The sequence below is a fragment of the Oreochromis niloticus genome, linkage group LG14 (genome assembly GCF_001858045.2).
Source record: "Oreochromis niloticus isolate F11D_XX linkage group LG14, O_niloticus_UMD_NMBU, whole genome shotgun sequence".
NCBI classification, from domain to species: Eukaryota; Metazoa; Chordata; class Actinopteri; order Cichliformes; family Cichlidae; genus Oreochromis; species Oreochromis niloticus.
In genome coordinates this window covers 25,206,184-25,232,205 of record NC_031979.2, presented here as the reverse complement: position 1 = coordinate 25,232,205, position 26,022 = coordinate 25,206,184, and the positions used below count along the sequence as shown (strand labels likewise).

Sequence of the window (26,022 nt, the reverse complement as noted above, 5' to 3'; positions counted from 1 at the left end):
AATGAATTTGTCCATATTTCTAGAAATGAGAGCTGCTCCATCCAAAGTGGGATGGATGCCGTCTCTCCTAACAAGACCAGGTTTCCTCCAGAAGGTTTGCCAATTATCTATGAAGCCCACATCGTTTCTGGGACACCACTCAGACAGCCAGCAATTTAAGGAGAACATGCGGCTAAACATGTCACTCCTGGTCTGATTGGGGAGGGGACCAGAGAAAACTACAGAGTCCGACATTGTTTTGGCAAAGTTACACACCGATTCAATATTGATTTTAGTGACCTCCGATTGGCGTAACTGGGTGTCATTACTGCCAACATGAATTATGATCTTACTGTATTTACGTTTACCCTTAGCCAGCAGTTTTAAATTTCCTTCAATGTCGCCTGCTCTGGCCCCTGGAAGACAATTGACTATGGTTGCCGGTGTCTCTAGCTTCACATGTCTGAGAACAGAATCACCAATTACCAGAGTTTGACCCCCGGCGGGTGTGTCGCCGAGTGGGGAAAAACGGTTAGACACATGAACAGGTTGGTGGTGTACCTGGGGCTTCAGTTTAAGACTATGCTTCCTCCTCACCGTCACCCAGCCGCCCTCTTTCCCCAGCTGCTTGGGGTCTGCCGGGGAACAGCTAGCGGGGCCTACGCTATCTTCGGCTGCACCAGCTACAGGGGCCTGGCTAGCTACGGGTGAATGAAGGGTGCGAAGCCGAGTCTCCAATTCAGTAATCCTGGCCTCCAGAGCTGCAAATATGCTACATTTATTACAGGTATCATTACTGCTAAAGGAGGCCGAGGAGTAACTAAACATCTGACACAATGAGCAGGAAAGTGCAGGAGGGACAGGTGAAGTAGCCATGGTGCTAACGAGTCGGCTACGAGCTAAGCTAAGCTAGCGAAACAGTAAAGAGACAGTGAGTGAATACTTTGGCTATAAATTAGGTAGTGAGTACACAGAAAGGGTGATTCAGATGAAGCACGTTAAGATTATACTATGAAAAAGGGATGTATCAAAAGATTTAAATTAAATTGCTAAGCAGAAAAGCTACTCAGAAACACCACTGTGTTTGAGCAGGAACAGGAAGTGATACTATACCACAGAGCGAGCGAACACCAAGTGACCAAAGACATCACATATTTGCAAAAGTGCTCTAACGTTCTCGGAGATGCCTGAGGCTTCAGGGTAATCCGCAGATGATCTCTGCAACACCAAGGGAAGTCAGGTCACCAAAAAGGAGATCACAGGTAAGCGATCCAGGAATGCTCAAATGGCGACTATTTATACTAGCGCCCCCCTAATGCGCCAGGCCGAAAGTGGGTTGAACCAAGACATAACATTCATCCTGCCACATAATGTAATGTAATGTAATGTAATTGAATTGGGTGGAGACTGCTTGCCCAGTGTCTCAGACCTGGAGGAAAGAAAGTCAAAATGAACGAATACTGACTATGACATATCTGTCATCCACCTGGCCCTCATTCAGAGTTTCTTTCTGACTTCTCTAATGGTAAGTTCTGTAGGCTGACAAATACCAAAAGCTCTGTTGAAACAAAGAGTCTTTACGTTTTCTTGAAAAAAAATGTATGAATTATTTTGCAAATAGAATTTTAAGAATTAGAGAAAAAGATTTTTTGTTATAACAATCTCACAGGTTTATAATTATGTACAGCAAACAGATGCTCTCTCTTAAACTCCCTCCCCATCCGTGGCTCCAGGGTAAGGCCCCAGTAACCCTGTGCAACTGAACTGCTCTTCATCTGGCCTCTTACCCAGGACCAGTTTGCCTTGGTAGACCCTACCGGGTGGAGATAAAGCTCCCTGACAACATAGCCACTGGGATCACTGGATACTATAAACCAGTCCACCACAATAAGGTATCAATTCACTGAGGTGGTCCTGGCCGGGCACAGCCCAAAGAAACCGCATGACCTGGTTTCCTGTAGGCCCACCAACACCAAAGTGTCTCTTCATTAATTACTTTTTCATTTTCTATGTACTTACACATTGCATTTAATCATTACTTAGTATTGGTCTTTGGCTCTCTAACAGTTTGTTTTTTGACCTGTCTTCCTCCCATCACAGATGTTTTCCCCTCCCTGAACATGGCTCTTTCAGTTTTCTTTCTGGTAAAAAGGAGTTTTCACTCCCTGCTCTTATCAATTGCTTGCTCATAGGGTGTTATTTTATTGTTGAGGTTTTCTTTTTGTTATTGTAGAGTCTTTACCTTACTATATAAAGTGCCTTGAAGTAACTGCTGGTGCTATATAAATAAAATTGAATTGAACTGAATTAAGTTTGGTTTATTAGGTTATTAACATGGATAACTGAAACAGGCAATTTTCCATTTAATACTCCCGATTTTTATTATCAAACAAGTAATAACAAATGCGATTACACATGAACTACCACATTTGTTAACAAGCTTTATCATTGGTGGGATTGTTGGAAAGCAACAATTCTAATATAATTATTGCACAAAGTAGGGGACATGTAGAAGTCGCATCCATACACAATGGACCTCAATCCAACGCAATGCAACTCTGGGATGTAGGGAGGCTCCTGTACTGTTTGGGTAGGATTTACTTCCTATTGTTGTGATACAAACTCCAGTAATAAAATGAGGTTACTACTAGATTACTGTCACTAATTTAAAAAAAGTTAACTTCCAAATGCTATACAGATTTTATGATTGTATAGCATATACATTATCATATTGTTACCAAAATAACTAAAGTAAATAACTATAATATATAAAATATAAAATTTTTGCCTCACAGGCATTGTTATTTTACTTGCCATTCATGGCCACTATTTATTATTTCACTAATTAAATTTCAGTTTCTTAAAAATCTAAAAATCTATAGTTGATACTGCACTTCCTGTTCAGTAACACCTTGATAATTTTATAGAAATAAATTGTAATTTGTTATTATTTTCTCCTTACTTAAAAAATTAATACCCCACTATTATAATGTTAGTACTAATTTGTAATATAAAATCCAGCTGAAAATAGTTTACAAGAAGAGAACACAGACATGGAAACACAGTACAAGTTACACTCAAGACTTGATCAACCACCACCAGATAGGGGCACGCCCTCTTGAAGAAAACAAAAAAGAAAAAAAAAACAGTCTTTGTCAAAACACCTATATAAACCAGTGAAAACTCTCTTGCGCTCATATACAAACCACTTACATCAGGCAGGGATGGAGACAGCAGGTCTTATAATTGGTCTGATACTGGGAGTGTATTTTTTTCAGTTGAACTCAGTTGTCGCGTTGGCTGTGTGTCTAGATTGTCTGAATCAAAGGAATAGGTTTACAGCAGCTCATGCTGGAACACTGGTTTCATCTTTGAACTGTAAGCTCCAGGGTAGCACTCGTTTGCCCGCATTCTCAATGGATGGAGATTTTATTATTGGGGGATCGTTCTCCCTTCATGCCTACATGGATACATTTTATAACAACTACTCTAGCATACCGAAGCCTGTGAAATGCAAAGGGAGGTCAGTAACAGTGAGATGTGTGTGATAACCACATGTTGGATTGTATAATGGGGGAGAAAAATTGACATGTATTGTGTTTAAAGGTGCTGAATTATCTCTGTGTCGTGCCAAAAAGAAATGTAAAGCATTATGCTAAATAATTTGCAGTTTTTCATTTAATTTTAAGTTTTATTCTAGTTTTGAAAACTTCACAAATTAAAGTGTGTTAAGCAGCAGTTTCATAAGTGCCAACCCAGAAAACAAAAGATAATTTCCAGTAGTTATCTGACAGTGGTTCAATCCTGCAAAACGTCCTTAATATGTAGCCTTGTAGCCTTAATTCTAACACTTGCTTGACTGTCTGCAGCATTGACACACGTGGGCTGCGCTTCTCACGTGCAATGATCTTTGCCATAGAAGAGATTAATAACAACACAGAACTGCTACCTGGAATCAAGCTTGGATACCAGATCTATGATTCATGTGCATTAGTACCTGTTGCAGTGCATGTGGCATTTCAGTTTATAAATAGCTTCGACCCTGTGTTTTCCACTGGTAACAATTGTTCTCAGTCTGGTATGGTGATGGCTGTTGTCGGGGACTCTGGGTCTACACCATCCATCAGCATTTCACGTCTCATAAGTCCCTTTAACATTCCTCAAGTATGTACTTTTTAATTTTGGCACATTTTAATGAAAATTTACATGTCCATAATATTTGAATGCACAGTTATTTGAAGAGTAGCACTGTTTTTTGTTTGTTTTAGGTGAGCCACTTTGCCACATGTGCATGCTTGTCTGACAAGCAGCAGTACCCAAATTTCTTCAGAACAATTCCCAGTGACCAGTTTCAAGCTGAAGCACTAGCCAAGCTGGTAAAACACTTTGGCTGGAATTGGATAGGTGCTGTTCGGTCGGATTCGGATTATGGAAATAATGGCATGGCTTCCTTTCTCCAAGCAGCTCAGAAAGAGGGGATCTGTGTGGAATACTCTGTATCTTTCTATCGGACAAACCCACAGAGCAGAATTCAAAAAGTAGCAGATGTTATCCGCAGGTTTCTATATCACAGATATAGCATGTGGATTATTGTATGTGTTGAAATTAGTTTCCTTTTTTAAGTAATCTTTCATGTCATGTTATGAGACAGTCAAAAAATGTTTTTAATACTTTATGTTGTATCTCAAGGTCTAAAGCTGTAGTTGTTGTGGCATTTGCATCTTTTGGAGACATGAAGATACTGTTGGAGGAGCTATCACGTGAGCCTTTCCCACCTCGCCAGTGGATAGGCAGTGAGTCATGGGTAACCAACACAGAATTAACGAGGTACAGTTTCTGTGCTGGGGCCATTGGATTTGGTATTCCAAAGTCTGCAATCCCAGGTCTCAGAGAATTCCTGCTGAATCTCTCTTTCTCTGAAGTCACCACTTCATCGGTGCTCACTGAGTTTTGGGAGGATGCATTCAACTGTAGACTGAAAAAAAGTAAGAGAGTTTTCTTGCTTACAGAAAACACTCTAATTTGTAAGATTTATCAAAATAAAATGTATGAAGTCTAGATCAGAGTTCAATGGTGAAAAGATATGTTTATGTTTTTTTCATTTTACTGTAGGTGCTGCTACTGTAGACAAGAAAGTTTGTGATGGAACTGAAGACATACAGAACCTCCAAAGCCAATACACTGACACGTCTCAGCTCAGAATTACTAACATGGTGTACAAGGCTGTGTATGCAATAGCACATGCCATTCATAATGCAGTGTGTCTTGGAAAAAATGTCACAGCTCAGTGTAACAAACTAACCAAGTTAGAGCCCAAACAGGTCAGATTAAACACAGGCCATTTTCCTTCATTATCTTTGATTTTACATGGATGAAGTGCAGTATTGTTATTAATTTTTAAAATATTAAACCTTTTTCTTTCTTTCCCCTCCCTTTCTGTCTTAACTCATCCTTTCAGGTTTTAACTGAATTGAAGAAAGTAAATTTTTCCCAAAATGGTTATGATGTGTCTTTTAATGCTAATGGGGATCCTGTGGCTAACTATGAGCTGGTAAACTGGCAAAAACACGAGAGTGGCATCACTGAGATAGTAACTGTAGGGCTGTATGATGCGTCACTACCAGTGGGCAAGGAGTTTAGAATTAACAGAAACATAACCTGGGTGGAAGATAGCGCAAAAGTAATGAGTCAAGAATCTATATAATTAAATTCAATGAGTATGGAATCTTTATAGCTGTGTAGAAAATATTTATATCTATTAAACTTCCTTTATGTCTTTGACAGGTGCCGGTGTCAGTGTGCAGTGGCAGTTGTCCTCTAGGAACTCGTAAAGTACTCCAGAAAGGAAAACCCATCTGCTGCTATGATTGTATACCGTGTCCTGAGGGAGAGATTAATAATATTACAGGTAAAACTGAATGATGATTATTATCCATATCTGTAAAATTGAATAAAAGAAAAGAAAATCTCTCTTTTTCTCTTTTTAAAAATGTATTTCTTTTATTTAGATTCAGCTGATTGTTTACCCTGCCACAAAGAGTTCTGGCCTAATGCAAAGAGAGACACTTGTATCCCTAAACCTGTAGAGTTTCTTTCCTTTCAAGACATCCTAGGAATCATCCTGGCCACATTCTCAGTTCTGGGTGCCTTACTGGCCATTATCACTGCAGTTGTATTCTTTTATCACAGGACAACTCCAGTTGTCCGAGCCAACAACTCTGAGCTGAGCTTCCTGCTGCTCATCTCTCTCACTCTGTGTTTCTTATGTTCATTAACTTTCATTGGAGCACCATCTGAGTGGTCCTGCATGCTGCGTCACACTTCATTTGGCATCACCTTTGTGCTCTGTATCTCCTGTGTACTTGGGAAAACTATAGTGGTTTTAATGGCTTTTAAAGCGACACTTCCAGGTAGTAATGTGATGAAATGGTTTGGTCCTCCACAACAAAGAATGACTGTTGTGTGTTTCACCTTTATTCAAATTTTAATATGTACTATTTGGTTGGTAGTTAGCCCTCCCTTTGCAATTAAAAATCTAACCACATACAAGGAGAAAATCATCCTGGAATGTGCATTAGGCTCTGCTGTTGGCTTCTGGGCTGTGCTTGGTTACATAGGCCTACTTGCTGCCTTTTGCTTTGTTTTAGCTGTTTTAGCCCGCAAATTACCTGATAATTTCAATGAAGCCAAACTTATCACCTTCAGCATGCTGATATTCTGTGCAGTGTGGATCACCTTTATCCCAGCATATGTCAGCTCTCCTGGAAAATTCACTGTGGTTGTGGAAATTTTTGCCATTCTGGCCTCCAGCTTTGGGCTAATGCTGTGTATATTTGCCCCAAAGTGTTTTATCATATTGTTTAAACCTGAGAAGAACACCAAAAAATATTTAATGAGCAAAAATCAGTCATAGTATATTAATAACTTTAAAATGGTTAATATTGCAATTGTACACTCAAATTGTGTTTTTTGTACTTACATGCCAAGAGCTAAATTATTTATTATTCATATGTGTAACTCTTTAATATGTAAATGTTTTATTGTGATTTAAGCACATAAATAAATGTCTGTGTAGGTCATCCAGATCATGTTATTTATGAAACCCAAAAGGAAAGTGACTGTAATTCTTTAAGTTTTCTCTTTTAATTTTTCAGTTCAAGAAGCTTCTTCAATAAGAGCTAAAATGTTAAAAGAATTTTTAACTTAAACTTAAAGTTCCTTGACCACATGAATAAACACATAAATAACTATAAAGTCACAATAAAGTCATATAATAATAATAATAAACTTTATTTATAAAGCACACTAAAAAACCAGGGGTATACCAAGGTGCTTGACAAAAAAATAAAATAGGAAAAAGGAGATGGGAGGGAAAAGAGAAAGGACCTGGCACGTATCAATTATAAAACCATGGCAATCATAATACATAAAAGTAGTAACAAAGCATAATGGATAAAAATGTATCAACACACACCAAATATTAGCTAGGTGGAAAAGCAAGATTAAATAAATAAGTCTTCAGCCGTGATTTAAACAATGGCATAGAGTCAGACGCCCGGATAGCAACAGGAAGATTGTTCCATAAGACTGGGGCAGCTACAGCAAACGCATGGTCGCCCCGAGTCTTCAGCCGAGAACGAGGTTGCTCCAGAAGAAGTTGGGTAGCATATCTAAGTGCTCTGACAGGAGTGTGTAACGTAAGAAGCTCATTGAGGTAGCTCGGCGCCAAATTATTGATAATTGTGTACGTGAAAAGTAGTATTTTAAATTGAATACGGTATTTTACTGGCAGCCAGTGCACGCCAGCAAGAACAGGAGTGATGGAGGAAAATTTCCTGCTACCTGTCAAAAGGCTTGCCGCCGCATTCTGGACAGTCTGCAATCTAAGGAGAAGGGAGGAGGAAAGGCCAATGTAAAGAGAGTTGTCCAACCTATAAGTTTTTCCAGGTCATTACGCGGAATATAGTGCTTAGCCTTAGAAATGAGGCGCAGCTGATTAAAACTAGACCTCACTACGGCAGACACTTGCTTGTCAAATTTAAACGAGCTATCCAGTAATATGCCCAAATTACTGGCATAATCAGAAGGGGTGCTAGCAAAAGGCATCAGAGCAGCACACAATTGGTCGTGGGGGATTTTACTATCGAACACCACGATCTCCATTTTCTTTTTGTTCAGGACAAGAGAATTACTCTTGAACCAATCTTTAACCTCACGCATGCATTCACGAAAACAGTGAAAAGACATAACAAGATCGTCAGTAATCTCAAAATAAATCTGTATATCATCAGCATAGCAATGAAAGGCAATATTATACTTCTCAAAAATTGCTCCAAGAGGGAGCAGATAAAGTGAGAAGAGCATAGGGCCTAATACAGATCTTTGAGAAACACCACAGCGTACAGGTACCGAGGAAGACGAGAAGTTGCCCAAATTAACCGAGAATGACCTGTCAGCGAGATAAGATTTAAACCAGTTAAGGGCAGTGCCTCTTATACCCACAGTATGCTCAAGTCTTAATAGAAGAATGTTATGATCCACCATATCAAAAGCCGAGGAAAGGTCCAATAAAACCAGGAACACAGAGTGTCCAGAATCAGTACTTACAAGAAGGTCATTGAGAACTCTAAGCAAGGCCGTTTCAGTGCTGTGCCGTGGCTTAAAGGCAGACTGAAATTTCTCTGCAATGTTGTTCGCGTCTAAATACGCCTGAAGCTGAGAAAGAACTAGTCGCTCCAGGATCTTGGACAGAAACAGAAGCTTAGATATCGGTCTACAGTTCAAGAGATCATAACAATCAAGATTCTTTTTTTTCCAGAATAGGCTGGACTACAGCATGCTTAAAGGCCAGTGGGACAGATCCAGAGAGTAGAGAAAAATTCATTAAGAATAGAATGCTCGGTCCAATTACATCAAAGCAGCCCTTAACAATGCGTGATGGGAGAATATCAAACACAGCATTGGTGTTTTTCAGTTGATCAACCAGCTGCTTCAGAATCAAAAGTAACACGGGCTCAAATTGATGAAAAGTTGAATTACACTCAGAGGAAAAGACAGGATAAGAGGCAGACGAAGAGGAAAGCTTAAGGGATGAAATCTTATCTAAAAAAAGAATTTGAAAATGCTCACAAAGGGCTTGTGAATACGGTAAAGGCATATCAGAACAGGGATTAACAACAGAATTAAAAATTTTAAATAGCATACGGGGGTTGTGACCATTAGCCAGAATGACTTTGGAAAGAAAAGATGCCTTAGCCATTCTAGCAGCAGTTTGAAAATTTGAGCGGCTAGTCCATAACAAGTCATAAGAAACCTGAAGTTTATCTTTTTTCCACCTTCTCTCATCACGGCGACAAACACGTCGTAGAGCACGTGTAGTATCATTTAGCCAGCAATGAGAGTAGGTTCTAGAGCGCTTCATTTTGATCGGAGCAACAGAATCACGAATAGAAGAACAAAAAGATAAAAGGATATTGGCATAACCATCAACCGAGCAGAGAGAACAGTAGTCAGGTAAAGCCAAATCAGGGGTAGATGAAAATAATGATAACAAAATATCAGCATAACCATCAGATGAGCGAACTGAGCAGCAGTCAGGAATCATAAATGCCGAATCTAAAAAAGACACAGCAAACTTTGACACAGCTTCAGAGCTGAGTACACATAGCGGACGAGATAGAGCTCCAGACTGTGGTCCAGTGGCTGATAAACCAATATCATAGGAAATTGGAAAATGATCTGAAATCCCAGCGTCATTTATATCCTTAATACAGATATCCAGGCCATACGTAAAGACCACGTCCAAAATATGGCCTTTAACGTGGGTTGGTTCATTTACCCACTGAAGGAGGTTAAAAGAGTCCATTAAAGCAAGGAAGTCTTTAGCAAGCAGGTCATCCTTACAACAGATGTGTATGTTAAAATCACCAAGAATAAGAACAGAGTCATATTTAAAAAGAATGGAACCCAAGAAGTCGGCAAAGTCCGAGATAAAATACTTGTTATATTTGGGCGGTCAGTAGACCAACACACACAAAGTGGTCGTGGAAGCAGTCCAATAACTGAACTTCAAAACTAGCAAAGTTAGGTGAGGAAAGTTGCTGAACATATACGTTTTTAAAAACCGAGGCTAAACCACCTCCCCTACCAGAAAGCCTCGGTGAACTAAAAAAGGCACAGTCCAAAGGAAGAAGTTCAGAGAAAGGGATGAGCTCACCAGGGCAAATCCAGGTTTCTTGTAAGGAATAAAACATCAAGGCCGCTAGTAGAGAAGAAGTCATTTAAAACAAAGGTCTTATTTACCAGCGACCTGATATTAAGCAGTGCCATCCGTGGCCAGGGTACTAAGTCACCTCTAGAAGCACAACATAGAGTGCTTAGATTGCTTAGACAAACTCCCCGTCGGTGCGACGTTATCCAAATCAGCAGGAAAGCGTGTCGCAGAGCGGGTAGAGGAGGCTTGATGATCAACTGGGTAAATCCAGCGATAAGTAAGCAACTTAGCGTCAGAGCAATCCAGGGAGGAGGGAAAAAAAGATGGAGTGTCCAGGTTAACATGTACATGGTCAGTAATTCTGGCTCTGAGAAATGCCCTGAGACGGACGCGACGGCCACTCCTTCTTCCCCGCTTCCTGTAGCATTTCTTGTGGAGATTAGGGAGCGGTAGGTAGGAGAAGCCAAAGGATGAATCCAGTTGTGGTAAATTAGCGCTGCCCACACTCCAGCAGGAGTCAGCCCGAAACAAATGGAAAGAATGACATATACAGTAAGTCATAACAAAACTAGTCTTTTTGTTATATATTCAGTGGTAATAAATTTATTTATTTATAGGCGCCTTTAATGACCCTCAAGGTCCCCTTAATTAGTACAAGGAAAAGACAAGGTAAATGAAAAATAAAAAACAAGTATGAAAGTATAAAAGCAAGTATAAAAGTAAACAAGGTAAAAAATCGACTAAGATGGAATCACGATGAAGTGTATCCGTTTTTGAATAGATGAGTTTTTAGACGTGATTTAAAAGTGGAGAGAGCATTTGTAGTCTGGAGATCTGATGGAAGTACATTCTAAAGTCCCGGGCCAGAACAACTAAAGGCTCTGAGTAGTCAGGTGAGCAGGTGGAACAGACAAAAGGGAAGCTGAAGAAGACTGCAGTGTACAAAGGGGTGAGTATGTATGGAGAAGATCAGACAAATTTAGGGGAGCAAGGTTATGAAGCACTTTGGAAGTAAGAAGCATGATCTTGAAATTGGCATAGAGGTGAAATGGAAGCCAATGGAGCAGTTTAAGAACAGGTGTTATATGTTCATTCTGAATATAATATGAGCAGCTGTATTTTGGACTAACTGCAATTAATGAAGAGATTTTTGGAGTAGACCCAAGCTAAAATATCTTGTATTAAGTAAAAAAATCTGCCAATGGGACAAGTGAAAATTGTCTAGTTTTAAGATTTACTGTCTTGGAACAAGTTCCTTTAGCTTACTGAAATGTTGCCCTTTAGCTGATTCTGTCTTATTTTAAGTGTAATGAGATAATTTTGACTAGAAATAAGACAAATACTCTTGGTGAGATTTTGAGTTTTTGCAGTGTAAGCGTTTTGGGCCGTTTCAACGTGGATGTGCAACTCTGTGAAAACGACTGAAAACGCTAGTGTGGACGCGCCGTTTACAAATCTATCCGGGCTAGTGTGGACGTAGCCTAAGTGTAAAATAATTATGAGTAAACCAAACCTTGATTTCACTTAAACAATCAGAAATGGATGTGGGTGGGAGAGTAGCTGTGGGTTTTAGATAAGATAAGATAGGATAACCTTTCTTAGTCCCACATGTGGGAAATTTGTTTTGTTACAGCCGAAAGTGGACAGTGCAAAGTTACATAGCAAAAATTAGAAAAACACTGGAATAGGATAAGAAGACACTGTACACAACAGAATAGAATAAAATAAAATAAAATACTATATACAATAGAATAAAATAGAATACAAATACTATATACAACTGAGTAAGATACAATGTTGTCAGAAAAAGAGTATTGCACTTAGTGTTATTACTATTGCACATGTGTGGATGTGTGTGTTCGGTCAGTTGCGAAGTCTTTGTTGTGGAGTCTGACAGCAGTGGGGAGGGAAGACCTGCGAAATCTCTCCGTCCCACATCGGTTGTGCCACAGCCTGCCACTGAAGGAGCTGATCAGTGCTGTCAGAGTCTCCTGCATGGGGTGGGAGATGTTGTCCAGCAGGGATGACAGCTTAGCCACCATTCTCCTGTCACTCACCACCTCCACTGGGTCCAGGGGGCATCCTAGAACAGAGCTGGCCCTCCGGATCAGCCTGTTCAGTCTCTTCCTGTCCCCAGCGGAGATGCTGCCACCCCAGCAGACCACACGCAAAAGATGGCCACCACAGAGTCATAGAAGGTCTTCAGGAGTGGGCCCTTCACTCCAAAAGACCAGGTACAGCCTGCTCTGCCCTTTTCTTTAGAGGGCGTCTGAATTATGATTCCAGTCCAGTCAAGTTTATTGTTCAGATAAACACCAAGGTGCCTGTAGCTGTCCACAGCCTCAATGTCCATACCTTTAGTGGTTGTTTTTAAAAATACAAGAATTATATGTACAGTGGCTTGCAAAAGTATTTGGCCCCCTTGATCTTTTCCACATTTTTCACATTACAGCCACAAACATGAATCAATTTCATTGGAATTCCACGTGAAAGACCAATACAAAGTGGTGTACACGTGAGAAGTGGAACGAAAATTATACAGGATTCCAAACATTTTTTACAAATAAATAACTGAAAAGTGGGGTGTGCATAATTATTCAGCCCCCTGAGTCAATACTTTGTAGAACCACCTTTTGCTGCAATTACAGCTACCAGTCTTTTAGGGTATGTCTCTACCAGCTTTGTACATCTAGAGACTGAAATTCTTGCCCATTCTTCTTTGCAAAACAGCTCCACAACTGCCCTGTGACGGCCTCAGAGGTTGTCTAAGAGAATATTGGGAGCAACAACACCTTGAAGTCCAAAGAACACATCAGACAGGTCAGGGATAAAGTTACTGAGAAATTTAAAGCAGGCTTAGGCTACAAAAAGATTTCCCAAGCCTTGAACATCCCACAGAGCATTGTTAAAGCCATCATTCAGAAATGGAAGGAGTATGGCACAACTGTAAACCTACCAAGACAAGGCCGTCCACCTAAATTCACAGGCCGAACAAGGACAGCGCTGATCAGAAATGCAGCCAAGAGGCCCATGGTGACTCTGGACGAGCTGCAGAGATCTACAGCTCAGGTGGGGGAATCTGTCCATAGGACAACTATTAGTCGTGCACTGCACAAAGTTGGCCTTTATGGAAGAGTGGCAAGAAGAAAGCCATTGTTAACAGAAAACCATAAGAAGTCCCGTTTGCAGTTTGCCACAAGCCATGTGGGGGACACAGCAAACATGTGGAAGAAGGTGCTCTGGTCAGATGAGACCAAAATGGAACTTTTTGGCCAAAATGCAAAACGCTATGTGTGGCGGAAAACTAACACTGCACATCACTCTGAACACACCATCCCCACTGTCAAATATGGTGGTGGCAGCATCATGCTCTGGGGGTGCTTCTCTTCAGCAGGGACAGGGAAGCTGGTCAGAGTTGATGGGAAGATGGATGGAGCCAAATACAGGGCAATCTTGGAAGAAAACCTCTTGGAGTCTGCAAAAGACTTGAGACTGGGGCAGAGGTTCACCTTCCAGCAGGACAACGACCTTAAACATAAAGCCAGGGCAACAATGGAATGGTTTAAAACAAAACATATCCATGTGTTAGAATGGCCCAGTCAAAGTCCAGATCTAAATCCAATCAAGAATCCGTGGCAAGATCTGAAAACTGCTGTTCACAAACGCTGTCCATCTAATCTGACTGAGCTGGAGCTGTTTTGCAAAGAAGAATGGGCAAGAATTTCAGTCTCTAGATGTGCAAAGCTGGTAGAGACATACCCTAAAAGACTGGCAGCTGTAATTGCAGCAAAAGGTGGTTCTACAAAGTATTGACTCAGGGGGCTGAATAATTACGCACACCCCACTTTTCAGTTATTTATTTGTAAAAAATGTTTGGAATCATGTATGATTTTCGTTCCACTTCTCACGTGTACACCACTTTGTATTGGTCTTTCACGTGGAATTCCAATAAAATTGATTCATGTTTGTGGCTGTAATGTGACAAAATGTGGAAAAGTTCAAGGGGGCCGAATACTTTTGCAAGCCACTGTAAGTCACTTTACAAGTTTATACAGTAGGCCTGTACTGGGCCTACTTTTAACATGATTCATGAAATGATGCAAATTCAGGCATAGGACTAATAAAAATGTTTTCACAGAAGATGTCATTGTGAACCTGAGTGGTTGCCTCTCTATTTATAGTCTATATAAAAATATACAATTATAATTGTTTACATTATGTGTTTTTTTAATCATTCAGGCTATTTGCAGCCTATTGTAGAGTAACCTATAAGAAATTATTATTTACCCACCACCCATTGCCTACTGGCATTTAAGGCCTAAGTAACGCTCTCGCTCTGCAGGCTTACTTGTTGTTCCTAGAGTATTTAAAAGTAGAATGGGAGGGAGAGCCTTCAGTTTTCAGGCCCCTCTTCTGTGGAACCAGCTTCCAGTTTGGATTCGGGAGACAGACACTATCTCTACTTTTAAGATTAGGCTTAAAACTTTCCTTTTTGCTAAAGCATATAGTTAGGGCTGGACCAGGTGACCCTGAATCCTCCCTTAGTTATGCTGCAATAGACGTAGGCTGCCGGGGATTCCCATGATGCATTGAGTTTTTCCCCTCCAGTCACCTTTCTCACTCACTATGTGTTAATAGACCTCTCTGCATCGAATCATATCTGTTATTAATCTCTGTCTCTCTTCCACAGCATGTCTTTATCCTGTTTTTCTTCTTTCACCCCAACCGGTCGCAGCAGATGGCCGCCCCTCCCTGAGCCTGGTTCTGCCGGAGGTTTCTTCCTGTTAAAAGGGAGTTTTTCCTTCCCACTGTCGCCAAAGTGCTTGCTCATAGGGGGTCATATGATTGTTGGGTTTTTCTCTGTATTTATTATTGTGCTATCTACTGTACAATATAAAGCGCCTTGAGGCGACTTTTGTTGTGATTTGGCGCTATAGAAATAAAATTGAAATTGAAATTGAAATTGAAATTAACGCTTCTGTTCAGTCATAATGCTTGAATTCTTTATGTTTCTTTTAATTGCAATGTGATACTTAGACTAGACTACTGTTTTTGGGTTAGGTTAGCAATGTCTCATTAAAATGGCCTGTATTTGTATAGCGCTTTTCTAGTCCCTAAGGACCCCAAAGCGCTTTACACGTTCAGTCATCCACCCATTCACACACTGGTGATGGCAAGCTACATTGGAGCCACAGCCACCCTGGGGCGCACTGACTGAGGCGAGGCTGCCGAACACTAGCGCCACCGGGCCCTCTGACCACCATCAGTAGGCAACGGGTGAAGTGTCTTGCCCAAGGACACAACGACCGAGACTGTCCAAGCCGGGGCTCAAACCGGCAACCTTCCGATTACAAGGCGAACTCCCAACTCTTGAGCCACAATCACCCCAGATTATTACAGGCTAAACAAACTTACAGTGCCTCCCACAGGATGTGTATGGTGCCTCCTCTCCACAGAGTTGTAGGCTACTGTAGGCTACTCTCTGCTGCACTGAGTGTGCCTAATTTTGAATGTGCATCTGAAGCTCGTCTCTGATTGGATAATGACGTGAGGGAGTGAGGAGAAGACCGCCTAGTTCACGACTATAGCTAGCGAGCCAGCACGCACCATTTGCAGAGTGGAGAAAGAGAAGACGGGAGCAGAAAACGTCAAACTTTAACCAACTAAGTTTTTAGGACAAATTACAAACATATGATTTGAAGTGTTTTTTTGAGGATCTGTGGTTGTTCATCAGAAAGTTTTCACGGTAAGTTTAACATCTAGGCTACTTTATTTCGAGATAAAAACATCACTAGCACTAGTTGATATTTAGACCAATGCTCAATAACTTAGCGCTAGCATGCTAGTTCAGCCGAAAAGCACGGGCAAACTCTTGAAATGCTAAAAATGATCACCTGCGTCTTTTGTAAAAAGATATTGGTCACATTGAGAGGCTATGTACTACATTGCAGAGTGCATAGGAATGAGCCTTGTTGTCTTTTTAAATGTGATGGCACCAGTTGCAGTCAAACATTCACCACTTACTCTGCTTTCAAGGGGCATTTTTATCGTGTGCACAATGCACCTGCACTTTAAGCTGCTCCTAAAGCTCTTGTTGCAGATTTAAAATGTCCGGTTTCATTATGTGCCCGCCATTTTCACACAGTGAAAGAGCTAGTGTCTCACTTAAATGATCGTATTGCCGAGGGCAGGCCTGTCATGTCCAGTAAGTGGTTGTAAGCATGTTTTTAAAAAAAGTCATCATTTACTTCTCACATGTGTAGGAAGTGTACAAGAATTCTCACCCTCAGTCCCCAAATGGAGATTGTGGGTTTAGAAAGTTCTGGTACGGGAGCTGGGGTCAAGCGGGTAAGAACGAATGGCGCCAGACGGGCCGGCTGGAACCGGGCTCTCCGCGGCGGCTCCACTGGAAGGTTTAGGTTGTAAATCCCAGACTGCCTGGGGAAAATCAGGTGGAGAAAGAGTGAGGTTTTGGTCCGATGGGCTGAGCGACAGGGAATTCATGGTGATGAGCGGAAGGGTGAGTAGGAATCAAGCTCTTAGAATTTTGCGAGGCGTCTGACGACGACGAGGGGTGTTCGCATGAAAATGAGAACAGCAGGAATTGGAGAAGGGGGGCTTTTATAGCCTGAGGCCGGAGGGGGCGTGAAGGAGGAGTGGTCCCGCTCCTGAAATTCCGATGATATCTCCACTTAAATACACTGAACCCAAGAAAGTGCCATTGGGAATGGAAGAAAACATGACAGAAAAATTTGCTTACTACATACCAGTGGGAGAAACTCTGAAGAGCTTTTTAGAGTCACAGTTATGGAGGAATACACAGTCACAACAGTTTGGGGGTCCTGATGTAGAGATTTTTAAGGATTTATATGATGGAAAAAATTTCAAATGTCACCAGTTCTTTAATGAAAACCCTGAAGGCCTCAAACTGATTTTGTACCAAGATTCATTTGAGGTAGTGAATCCCCTGGGTTCTGCTAAAAAGACGCACAAACTTCTTGCAGTCTATCTGTCATTAGCAAATTTATCCATTCACACTAGCAATATAATAATAAGTTGAATCTATAGGACACCAGGATCATGCCTTGAGACATTCAATGAAAAACTTGCTGCTGTGTTTAGCAACCTAAATGATAAAAAAGTGCAAATAATTTGTGGTGATTTTAATATAGATTTGCTAAACCCAAATGGACATCAGAAAACAACAGATTTCATCAATACAATGTATAGTAACTCCCTTTTCCCTGTAATTATAAAACCAAGTAGAATAACAATTGATACAGCTACATTGATAGATAATATATTCACAAATAAAATTGAGGCCCCGATCTGGATGGGCCTGGGCTCCCTTGCCTTGGTGGGTACTAGAGGACGGGGGTGCCTACTGGGGTCAGCCGGGGAGCTGGCCCTAAGGAGGGGCATCTTGCCCCTCCCTTCTTTTCCTCCCCATCCCCGGCTGCCTCCCTCTTCCCGCTCCACCACACCCACCCACACAGGTAGGGCCTTGGGGTGCGGGTGTGTCACCAGGGTGCAGGGGAGGCATTCCCCCCCCCTCTGTCCCCTTCTGGCCACCTGTGCCTCAATTTTATTTCACAACTTAGACATCCACATTATTCACACTCTCATAACACACACACACATATATATATATAGGGCCTTGAGGGTGACCACGTTAACGGCGTCCAGAGGACGGTCTGTGTATTCAACCCTACCTCTGGCGCCGGTGCCCACCTCTCAATTTTAAATCCATGTAGACATTGAGGGTTCTCGGGAGGGGCCGTGCTAACACCTGCTGCTCTCTGGCAGCAGCACCATGCCCTCCCTTGTTTTAAATGCACTTTAGAACAACACGCAGCAACACTACACATGAGCGGGAGGAGGGAGGTATGGGGTCTTCACAGACCCCCGTTCTCTACTAGCCATCGGGCGGGGGCTGGGAGGAGGTGTTGGCTGTCCGATTGGCCTCCCTGCTGCTGCGGAGCCTGGGGCGGTCTGCTTGCCTCCACCCCGGGGGAAAGGGTCACATCTCTTGGGTCTGGGTGCCGTTTCCCCCTCTGGGGGCGAGGGTACCTGGACCCAGGGCATAGAGTATGTTTGGGGAGTATGATTGTGTGTACATGTCTATGTATGTCTGTCCCTACGTTGGGTGAGTGCTGAGTGTTTGTATATGTGTGCATGAGGGTGGGAAAGCATGTTTATGTCTGTGTGTGCCTGTTTGTCTGTGCACTGTAAAATGTAATTCTAGATGTTTGTTATTTCAACATATTATTCTATATCAGTTTGACGATAGATGACTGAAGTTGTTGTTATAACATAGAATTACAAGTTAAAAACGTCCCAATTACACCAAAAAAAGCTAACTTGAAAACTCATGTCCAGCTAAATCAGAAACTTATGTGAACTTGACAATGTGGGTAAGTTGAGCACAGCAGGATTCAAAACTGCCTCACGTGACTGCTACCGAGGTGCATCATGGGGAATTGGCGGTTAACGACATGCTCACTTTACTTGGACGTTTTCTAATCGTCTTCTTTGGAATATGCTTTCAAGGTGAGTAACATTGGTTATAACTATAAGGAAAGAGAGCTACAAAAGTTGGAACATGTTTTGAATTTATGGCATGATGTGTGTTTTTCTCTTTTACCGAAATGTTTGCTTTAGCTAATGTAACTTTAGCCGACAAGGTCCAGCTTGTGTGTCATGACCAAACTTGACCTAATAAACTGACACATGGCCTTTTTTATGGGTTTAATGTGGCGCTGACCAAATCACAAGTATTGTCCCGCTAGCTTTAAGGTTGTGCACTCAACCACTGTTGCGATATTAGCAAGCTAACTCAGCTAATTAATAAAGCTTATTTCATATTGTCTCTGTACTTGTAAATTTCTTTCAAGTTCACAGGCTGTTGTATTTTGGTGGAAGTTCATTTTGGCAATATTTCCAATAACTGGCTGGGTTCAAAAAGAACTTTTTGGCAGGACTCCGATGCTTGTTGTCATCTGTTTACCCCTATGTAATCACTTAAGTTGTTATTAACTGCTGCATGCTAAGCTGCAAGAGTGCACTGAGGACTGAGACAAAATATGGTCTACAAACCAGCATTATATTAGTTTTTATCAGATAGTCCTCCAGTGTGTTTATTTTTTGCTTTAATTCTATTGTGCAGTTATTTGTTACCCTGAAATGCTTTATGCTTAACAACAGCTCACTATTTTGACTTATTTTTGAACTCTTGTGATCAGTATGACTAGATTGTGTGAGTTTCCATACTAAAAGAGCTGTAGTGATAAAATAATTGGCATCAGAGACACTGATTTTTGGCATGGTATACTGCAGAAGTTTTTTTTTTTTTTTGCATAATTTACCTTTTAATTGAACTGCATTCTCTGTATTGTAACAAAACTAACATTGTTTATATGTCAGAAAATTAGCAAACATGAATAAATGGCGAAAACAATATAATTATAACATATATTTTTATTTTACTTATTTTAGGTCTGTGAAGCCAAACTTGATGCTGGGGATTTATTTTTGTCAGTGGAGTCAAATGGTAAGTTACAATTTGTGCATTTTGTCATACTGGAAACACCACAGATTATATTGTAACTTAATAGCTCTGTAGAACAAATGATATAAAGATTGTAGTGTCAGGGTACTTCTTAAGAAGTAATATGGCACTATTGATGATCACATGCAGGTGGCATAAACTAAATATTCAGACGTGTTACCAACAAATGATTCATTAACAAAAGCAATGGAGCAGACTGTTTAGGTTCTTGTGGTTGTAATAACATCCATAACTGCAAGTTTGTCATTAATTTATTTTCACAGGTCTAGATGATCACATCTGTCTTTGTCATTTAAATGAGGTGGACTTGCAAACTTTGCACTCTTTTGGGTAAATTGCTGTCCACTACATATACACAGAATCTGCACAGTATTTCAGATCTAAAAAGGGAGTATGTAATGGACTTGCTGGCTTTAATGTAAAAAGCCTGTTGTGTAACTTTAATGAGGCAGTTGGACTAAAACAGTATTGCTCATCAAGGTAAACATCTGAGGAATAAGGAAACTGTTAATTGTCCTTTTACTCAGTGTTCTTTTAATCGCACGTTTACTAAAGTTTTACATCACATAAGTCATTTTCACAATCATTCTACTTTAAAAGATTTCAGGACAGAGCTTATTGTTCTCTGAACTTCCTTGTTTGCTGAACGGCAGGTAAAGTGCATCTTTTTGTTTGTTTGCTTTTGTGCGTTTGTGTTTTCTCTAATGGGCCTCAGATGACTGTTTGCTTAAATTTGGGTCTCAAAGAATCTTTTTTTTATTCTGTCTGTACTCTCCACCCCTCTTCTTCTATTGCTCAGGTTGAAGCAGAATTTGCCCGTCTTACATCTGTTGACCTGAAAGGGTTCCTTTTTGCTGTGCTTGACCATTATGGAGAGGTTCGTGGAGCTGTACAAAATCAAGAGCGGCATAGGAGGGCTAACTAGGCTCATAAAATGCTTCGGAGATGATGTAAGTGTTCAACTGCGAAATCTAATCCTTTGTTTAAGTTTTAGGTTATCCAGTTCAACTGATGAACTCATTGAAAGAAAGCTGATAAGTAAAGTCTGTCATCATATTTCACAACTGGACATTTAGTGTGGTAACTTTTACAGAATCTGTGTATATTGGTGGTAGGTTGGATATCATATTCTACTTGAATGTCCTGATAAGCCTGATTCAAAATCTCCAATGATAATCATATATTGATGGAATTATGTATCAAAAAGCTGTGAATTTGGAGCTGTCTACATGCTTCATAAACACTGTTTAAAAAGTGTTTTTGTTTTCTTTTTGACTTCTTTGACCAGAGCCCTACACAAAGGAAGAGGACAGAGGACCTAATTTTCTAAAGGAAGATCCCTCACACACTTTCAAGACTGTGAAGGTTAGCATTGTTTCTTTTAGTAAATTTAATAATGACAGCACCACAGTGGATTTTAAATTAAAAAGTACATGTGTACTTTTTCCTCACCAAATGTATTATTACGAGATCTTTGACACTGGAGTTGGTCTGGGTTTCAGAGAAACTAACTGGCAAGCTAGCATTGATATTATTAGTGTCTTGTGTTTATTCATGTCTTCACCAGGGTCTTTGACATTTCGCTGCTGTACTGTTCACTTCAGCTTTACGTCTGATTTCTCACATTGTATATTGTAATGGCAGAGATATTAGGATATTTAAGGGGCTGCAGTGGCTGCTACAGCTGTGGGGGGCAATACTTTGGTGAAATGTCCTGGACCCTGGAAAAGAGACTGTGTAGACTGGGTAAGCAATTAAAGGTTACTGGCCGAGAGTCATTGGGCAGCTGGGTAAAGGTGGATGTTGATATTCAGTGCCAATTATGCAGCCTGTTCAGCCATGTCTATATGCTCTTTTTTTCATGCTGTTAATATAGGGGGAAAAAATAAACTTTAATCAATAAACTGATTAAAGAAGCATTGTCTATGGAGCCACAATCTGATCCTGTAGTGTAGCTGCAGATTGCACATTTCATGTATTCTCAGCCAGATTTGGTTTAGAGCACAGCCAATATTTAGCATAAGTAGATTTAAATTCACACACTGGTGATGGCAAGCTACATTGTAGCCACAGCCGCCCTGGGGCGCACTGACAGAGGCGAGGCTGCCGGACACTGGCACCACCGGGCCCTCTGACCACCACCAGTAGGCAACAGGTGAAGTGTCTTGCCCAAGGACACAACGACTGAAACTGTCGGAGCTGGGGCTCGAACCGGCAACCTTCCAATTATAAGACGAACTGTCAACTCTTCAGCCACGATTCAGTCATCCACCCATGTGTGTGAATGACTGAATGTGTAAAGCGCTTTGGAGTCCTTAGGGGACTAGTAAAGCGCTATACAAATACAGGCCATTTACCATTTAAATTGAAAATTTTGTTTGAATTCTGCAATTGAAGACATGCTCAGTTATTTATGAACATGGTCTTTGTTTAAAGCAAGAAATGGATTTGTAACATGGGGGTGCATATCTCATTCTGAAAAAACTTTAACAACTGATAAGTGTTACCCAAAGCCAATCACCATCATCCAAAGCATCAGTATGGCTCTTCTTTGGAAAGACATGAATTGTTAAGCACAAGGGATATTGTGTAATTGTAATTGTGTAATTTTTTTTTTTTTTTTTTGTCTTTGAACCCTTTTATAGCCGACAGGTATTGAAGACACGTTTTCTAAGAGGATGAAAGTTGGCATTGCGATGGTGAAAGAAGAAGACATCATCGATGTGTTGGTTGTCCTTGAGGCGGCAGTAATCCTGTCTAATCTGAGCGATGTCTCAAGTGCCATTTCCATGCTGATGGGCCTTCTTTTTGCCCTCAACATAGACTATCTAAAGGAACTTAAGGACATCTTTGAAGTCATTCAGAACATCCTAATGAACATTGGTGGAAGGCAGTGCATCTCACTAGTGCATGGTCTAAGAAACAGACTCTTGGAGAAAGCCATGCAGAACTGTAATTGTATGCTCCTTAGTGTTAAGGACAGTTTTTATTTTACTGTTTGTTTTTTTATTCTTGCAAGTTCTCATTCTCACTTTTGTATGTCACTAAATGACTACACTTTACAAAATTCCAGATTAGACAATTACTCATTTGTTCATGGTTTAAGAAACTTATGTGAACAACAATATGCTGGACTTTGCAGATGCTTATCTCATGCAAGTCAGTAGTTTTTCCTTTGTTTTGCAATTGAGCAGACTCAAACTGATGTTTCTGAAATATTCATATTATCAAATGTTTCAGAAGCATGCACTCATTTTCAGAGATATTGGTTCTGTGGAATTTGTTGCAATTGTAAACGAAGACAAATACAAGAGTTTGATGTCTTACTTGTTATAAACTGATCTTTACTGTCACTTATCAAAGGTTTTGTACTATTTTAATATTTCAAGTTTTATGCTAACAGGTGTGACTGAGCACAATGAAGTTTAAAAAGTTTGTAAATGTAAAGAATAACTTTTCTAAAATAGCAAGTGTTCCGTTGATACATTACATTAATGCAGACTTTATGTTGTTACTTCACAAGAATCACTACTGCTCCTAGAGTATTGGTCAGAATTTAATCTTCACCCAAACTGGGCTCAAGACCAAGTTCAAATTTATTGTTTCACAGGGAGCAGCCTTTGAGTTTTGATGGATTGTGAGCCTGATGAGCTACGTCACTGATTTTTCTGTTTCTCAGATGACTAAGATGGCACAATAAATGGTGAATGTTGGGTGCTCATGAGTAATTGTCTTGTCATGTTCTTAAAACAAACTTTCTGTATGAAATGATCAGATAGACTTTAATGGAATCTGTGGGGTTTTATTTTTTTTTCTGTAAACAACAGAAAATTAATTTAAAGGAATGTAGATATTTAAACCTGAGATCTAAGATAAACCTAACAGGTAGTTTTGCTGAAATGGATGTTAGAAAGCTAAAAAAACAAAACAAAACTTAAGATGTTTAATACACATTTTTCTTTACATCCAGTCAATCAACTCTGATAATTAAAATGAAACTGATTTACAAGTTCACTCAGCTACCTTAAGGAGCTCAGGTAATTAATAAACTTAAATCAACTTAGCTAACAGATTATGTTAGTTAAGCTAAAATAGATTCCTAAGTTAAAAGAACTACTAAAGTATTTGAATTAACTAAAAAACCCAAGTCAACTGAACTAGGACAAGAGTTTAAACAATAGATTATTTTAATTTAGCTGAAAGGGTTTTCCCAAGTAAAAATGACAATTAAAGGAGTTGAACTGACTAACAAATCTCAGTCAACTAAACTAAGATGAAAGTTTAGACAACATGTGATTTTTCATTAAGATAACAATTGGTTGTGTTATAAGAACAAACTCTATTTCTTGACTTAACTTAAAATTTTAAGGCAGCCCTTTACCTCATATTTTTAAGTTGAAACAACAAGTTATATTTTACAGTGTGTCTATATGTCAGGTCGGGTCTTAGACTCCACCTCCCTGGGTACTCCCAGGCCCTCCAAGTGTGGAGGCCTATCTCCCCTCACCACACTCCTTGCTGGTAACTGATGCCCTCAGGGGTTGGTGCATTGGTGGTTCTTGGTGTCCGGGGCTGGGCGCTCAGGTATGCACCAGCTCACTCCCGGTGGCTACTTGGCGGGGCCTGGTGCCTGTCGCTCGGTCAGGCCTCTTCCGGGGCAAAAGGGGGCCCTCGGGCCTCCGGCCTCGGGGCCTGCAACTCGGTTCACTCTGGCACAGCTGGCTGCCGGCAGAGCCGGCGGGCATGCCGGTGCAGCCCCCTCTGGCTTCTGCTCCGTGGCTACTGGGTGACCCCCTCGTCTGGGGATCTCCTCAGCCCTTCCCAGGAAGGTGGCACGGATGCCCCTCCGGTGGTACTCCTTGGGCTCTCGCACTCTGGGGCCTCTGGATGTCTGGAGCCTGGATCTCCTCCATGCCTGCTTCATGCCCTGGGGGACGGGGCTATGGGCCTCCACACCCTCTAGCAGACCGTTACATGGGGAAACCTTTTGTATACAAGCGCGTTGATCCACACAGGTGTGCACACGGGTGTTCACTGTTCGTAGACATAAACTACACCTTTCTTAGCTGCTACTTCAAAGCACATTGTGCGCTGTCTGTCCTGCGTGCTGCACAAACAACTTTCAATATTTAGTATTTACTGCTGTTCACACTCAGCTAGATTAACGTGATGGTGTTGTGTTTAGTATGTTGCTTTGTTTTGTTTGGTTTTTTTGCTTGTCTTCTCTTCTTTTTCTCTCAACAGGTGATCCAGGAGATTTTTTTTTTTCTTTCTCTTTGTCTTTGTAAGTGCCCTTTCTCACTGTCCCTTTTCCCTTCTGTTTTTCTTTTCCTTCCTCTCTTTCTTTCTCCCTTTCCTATCCCCCCGTCATGTCTGTCCCATCTGTAACAACTGAAAATAAAATAAATAATAACAACAAAGTTTGATCAAATGGACCAATACGGCAATGCCATGATGATCCATTTGGCAAAATAAATCCATTTGGTATCCTTGTTGGTCTTCAGACAACAATTCTGACGGCTTAAGAACCAAATGGGACAGACAAAAAAAAAAAAAAAAAAAAACAAATAAAATTGACTATGAAATAGTAGGTGGACTTCTTATAACTGAATAAGCAATCATCTTCCTGTTTTTGCAATTTTTCAAAATTATTTTGGGATTAAAACTAAACAAAAGAATCAAACATTTGATATGATACGACATAGAACAACAAGAGCCATTGCTGCCCTCCAGGTGGACTTAAAGGAACACAATTGGAATGAGGTTTTTGCAAATGAAGATTCAAATAGTGCATATGATGCATTTCTATCAACTGTATTTTCACTATATGAAAAACATTGTCCTTTAATGAAAATCGCTAGAAAGCATCACAGATCAAATAAGCCATGGATCACAAAGGGGATAGAAGATGCATGTAAAAAGAAAAATAATCTCTATAAGAGATTCACAAAACAGAGGACAAAAGAGGCTGAAATAAAGTACAAGTTATATAAAAATAGATTAGTAAATATTATAAGAACAAGTAAGAAAGAATATTACCAAACATTATTGGAGCAAAGCAGAAGTAACACACAAAAAACATGGAGGATATTAAATAGTATAATCAAAAAGGGCTCAAAAAATAAGAATTATCCAGACTATTTTAAAAAAGATAAAGATATTGTGCTTGATAAAACTAAAGACATTGCAAATGAATTTAATGATTTCTTTGTAAATGTTGGCTTTAATTTAGCAAAAGAAATTCCAGAGTCAAGAAATAATA

The 26,022-nt window shown here is 40.4% G+C and overlaps 2 protein-coding genes across 5 annotated transcripts in view; one reads left to right on the top strand and one right to left on the bottom strand.

Annotated features, from left to right (window-relative positions):
* LOC109205051 (uncharacterized) lies at positions 1-855 on the bottom strand (the record flags this gene model as incomplete). The annotated part of the gene is made up of 1 exon (XM_019367486.1): positions 1-855. A coding segment is annotated over exon 1 (855 nt), but the record flags the coding sequence as incomplete, so codon positions are not given.
* Positions 856-1,120: 265 nt separating this feature from the next.
* LOC100710434 (extracellular calcium-sensing receptor) overlaps positions 1,121-26,022 on the top strand; it is a 32,287-nt gene continuing 7,385 nt past the window's right edge. Inside the window, exons 1-9 of one of the 4 annotated variants that reach the window (XM_025898492.1) lie at positions 1,121-1,241; positions 1,713-1,871; positions 2,080-4,143; positions 4,248-4,537; positions 4,669-4,964; positions 5,092-5,300; positions 5,438-5,659; positions 5,764-5,887; positions 5,988-7,002. In XM_025898492.1, coding sequence (XP_025754277.1) covers positions 3,883-4,143; positions 4,248-4,537; positions 4,669-4,964; positions 5,092-5,300; positions 5,438-5,659; positions 5,764-5,887; positions 5,988-6,892 — 2,307 coding nt within the window. In that variant the 5' untranslated portion in view covers positions 1,121-1,241; positions 1,713-1,871; positions 2,080-3,882 and the 3' untranslated portion in view covers positions 6,893-7,002. Of the gene's footprint in view, positions 1,242-1,712; positions 4,144-4,247; positions 4,538-4,668; positions 4,965-5,091; positions 5,301-5,437; positions 5,660-5,763; positions 5,888-5,987; positions 7,003-16,204; positions 16,713-26,022 lie in introns of those variants that run through there. The other 3 variants (XM_025898491.1, XM_025898493.1, XR_003213918.1) reach the window with 3 other exon arrangements.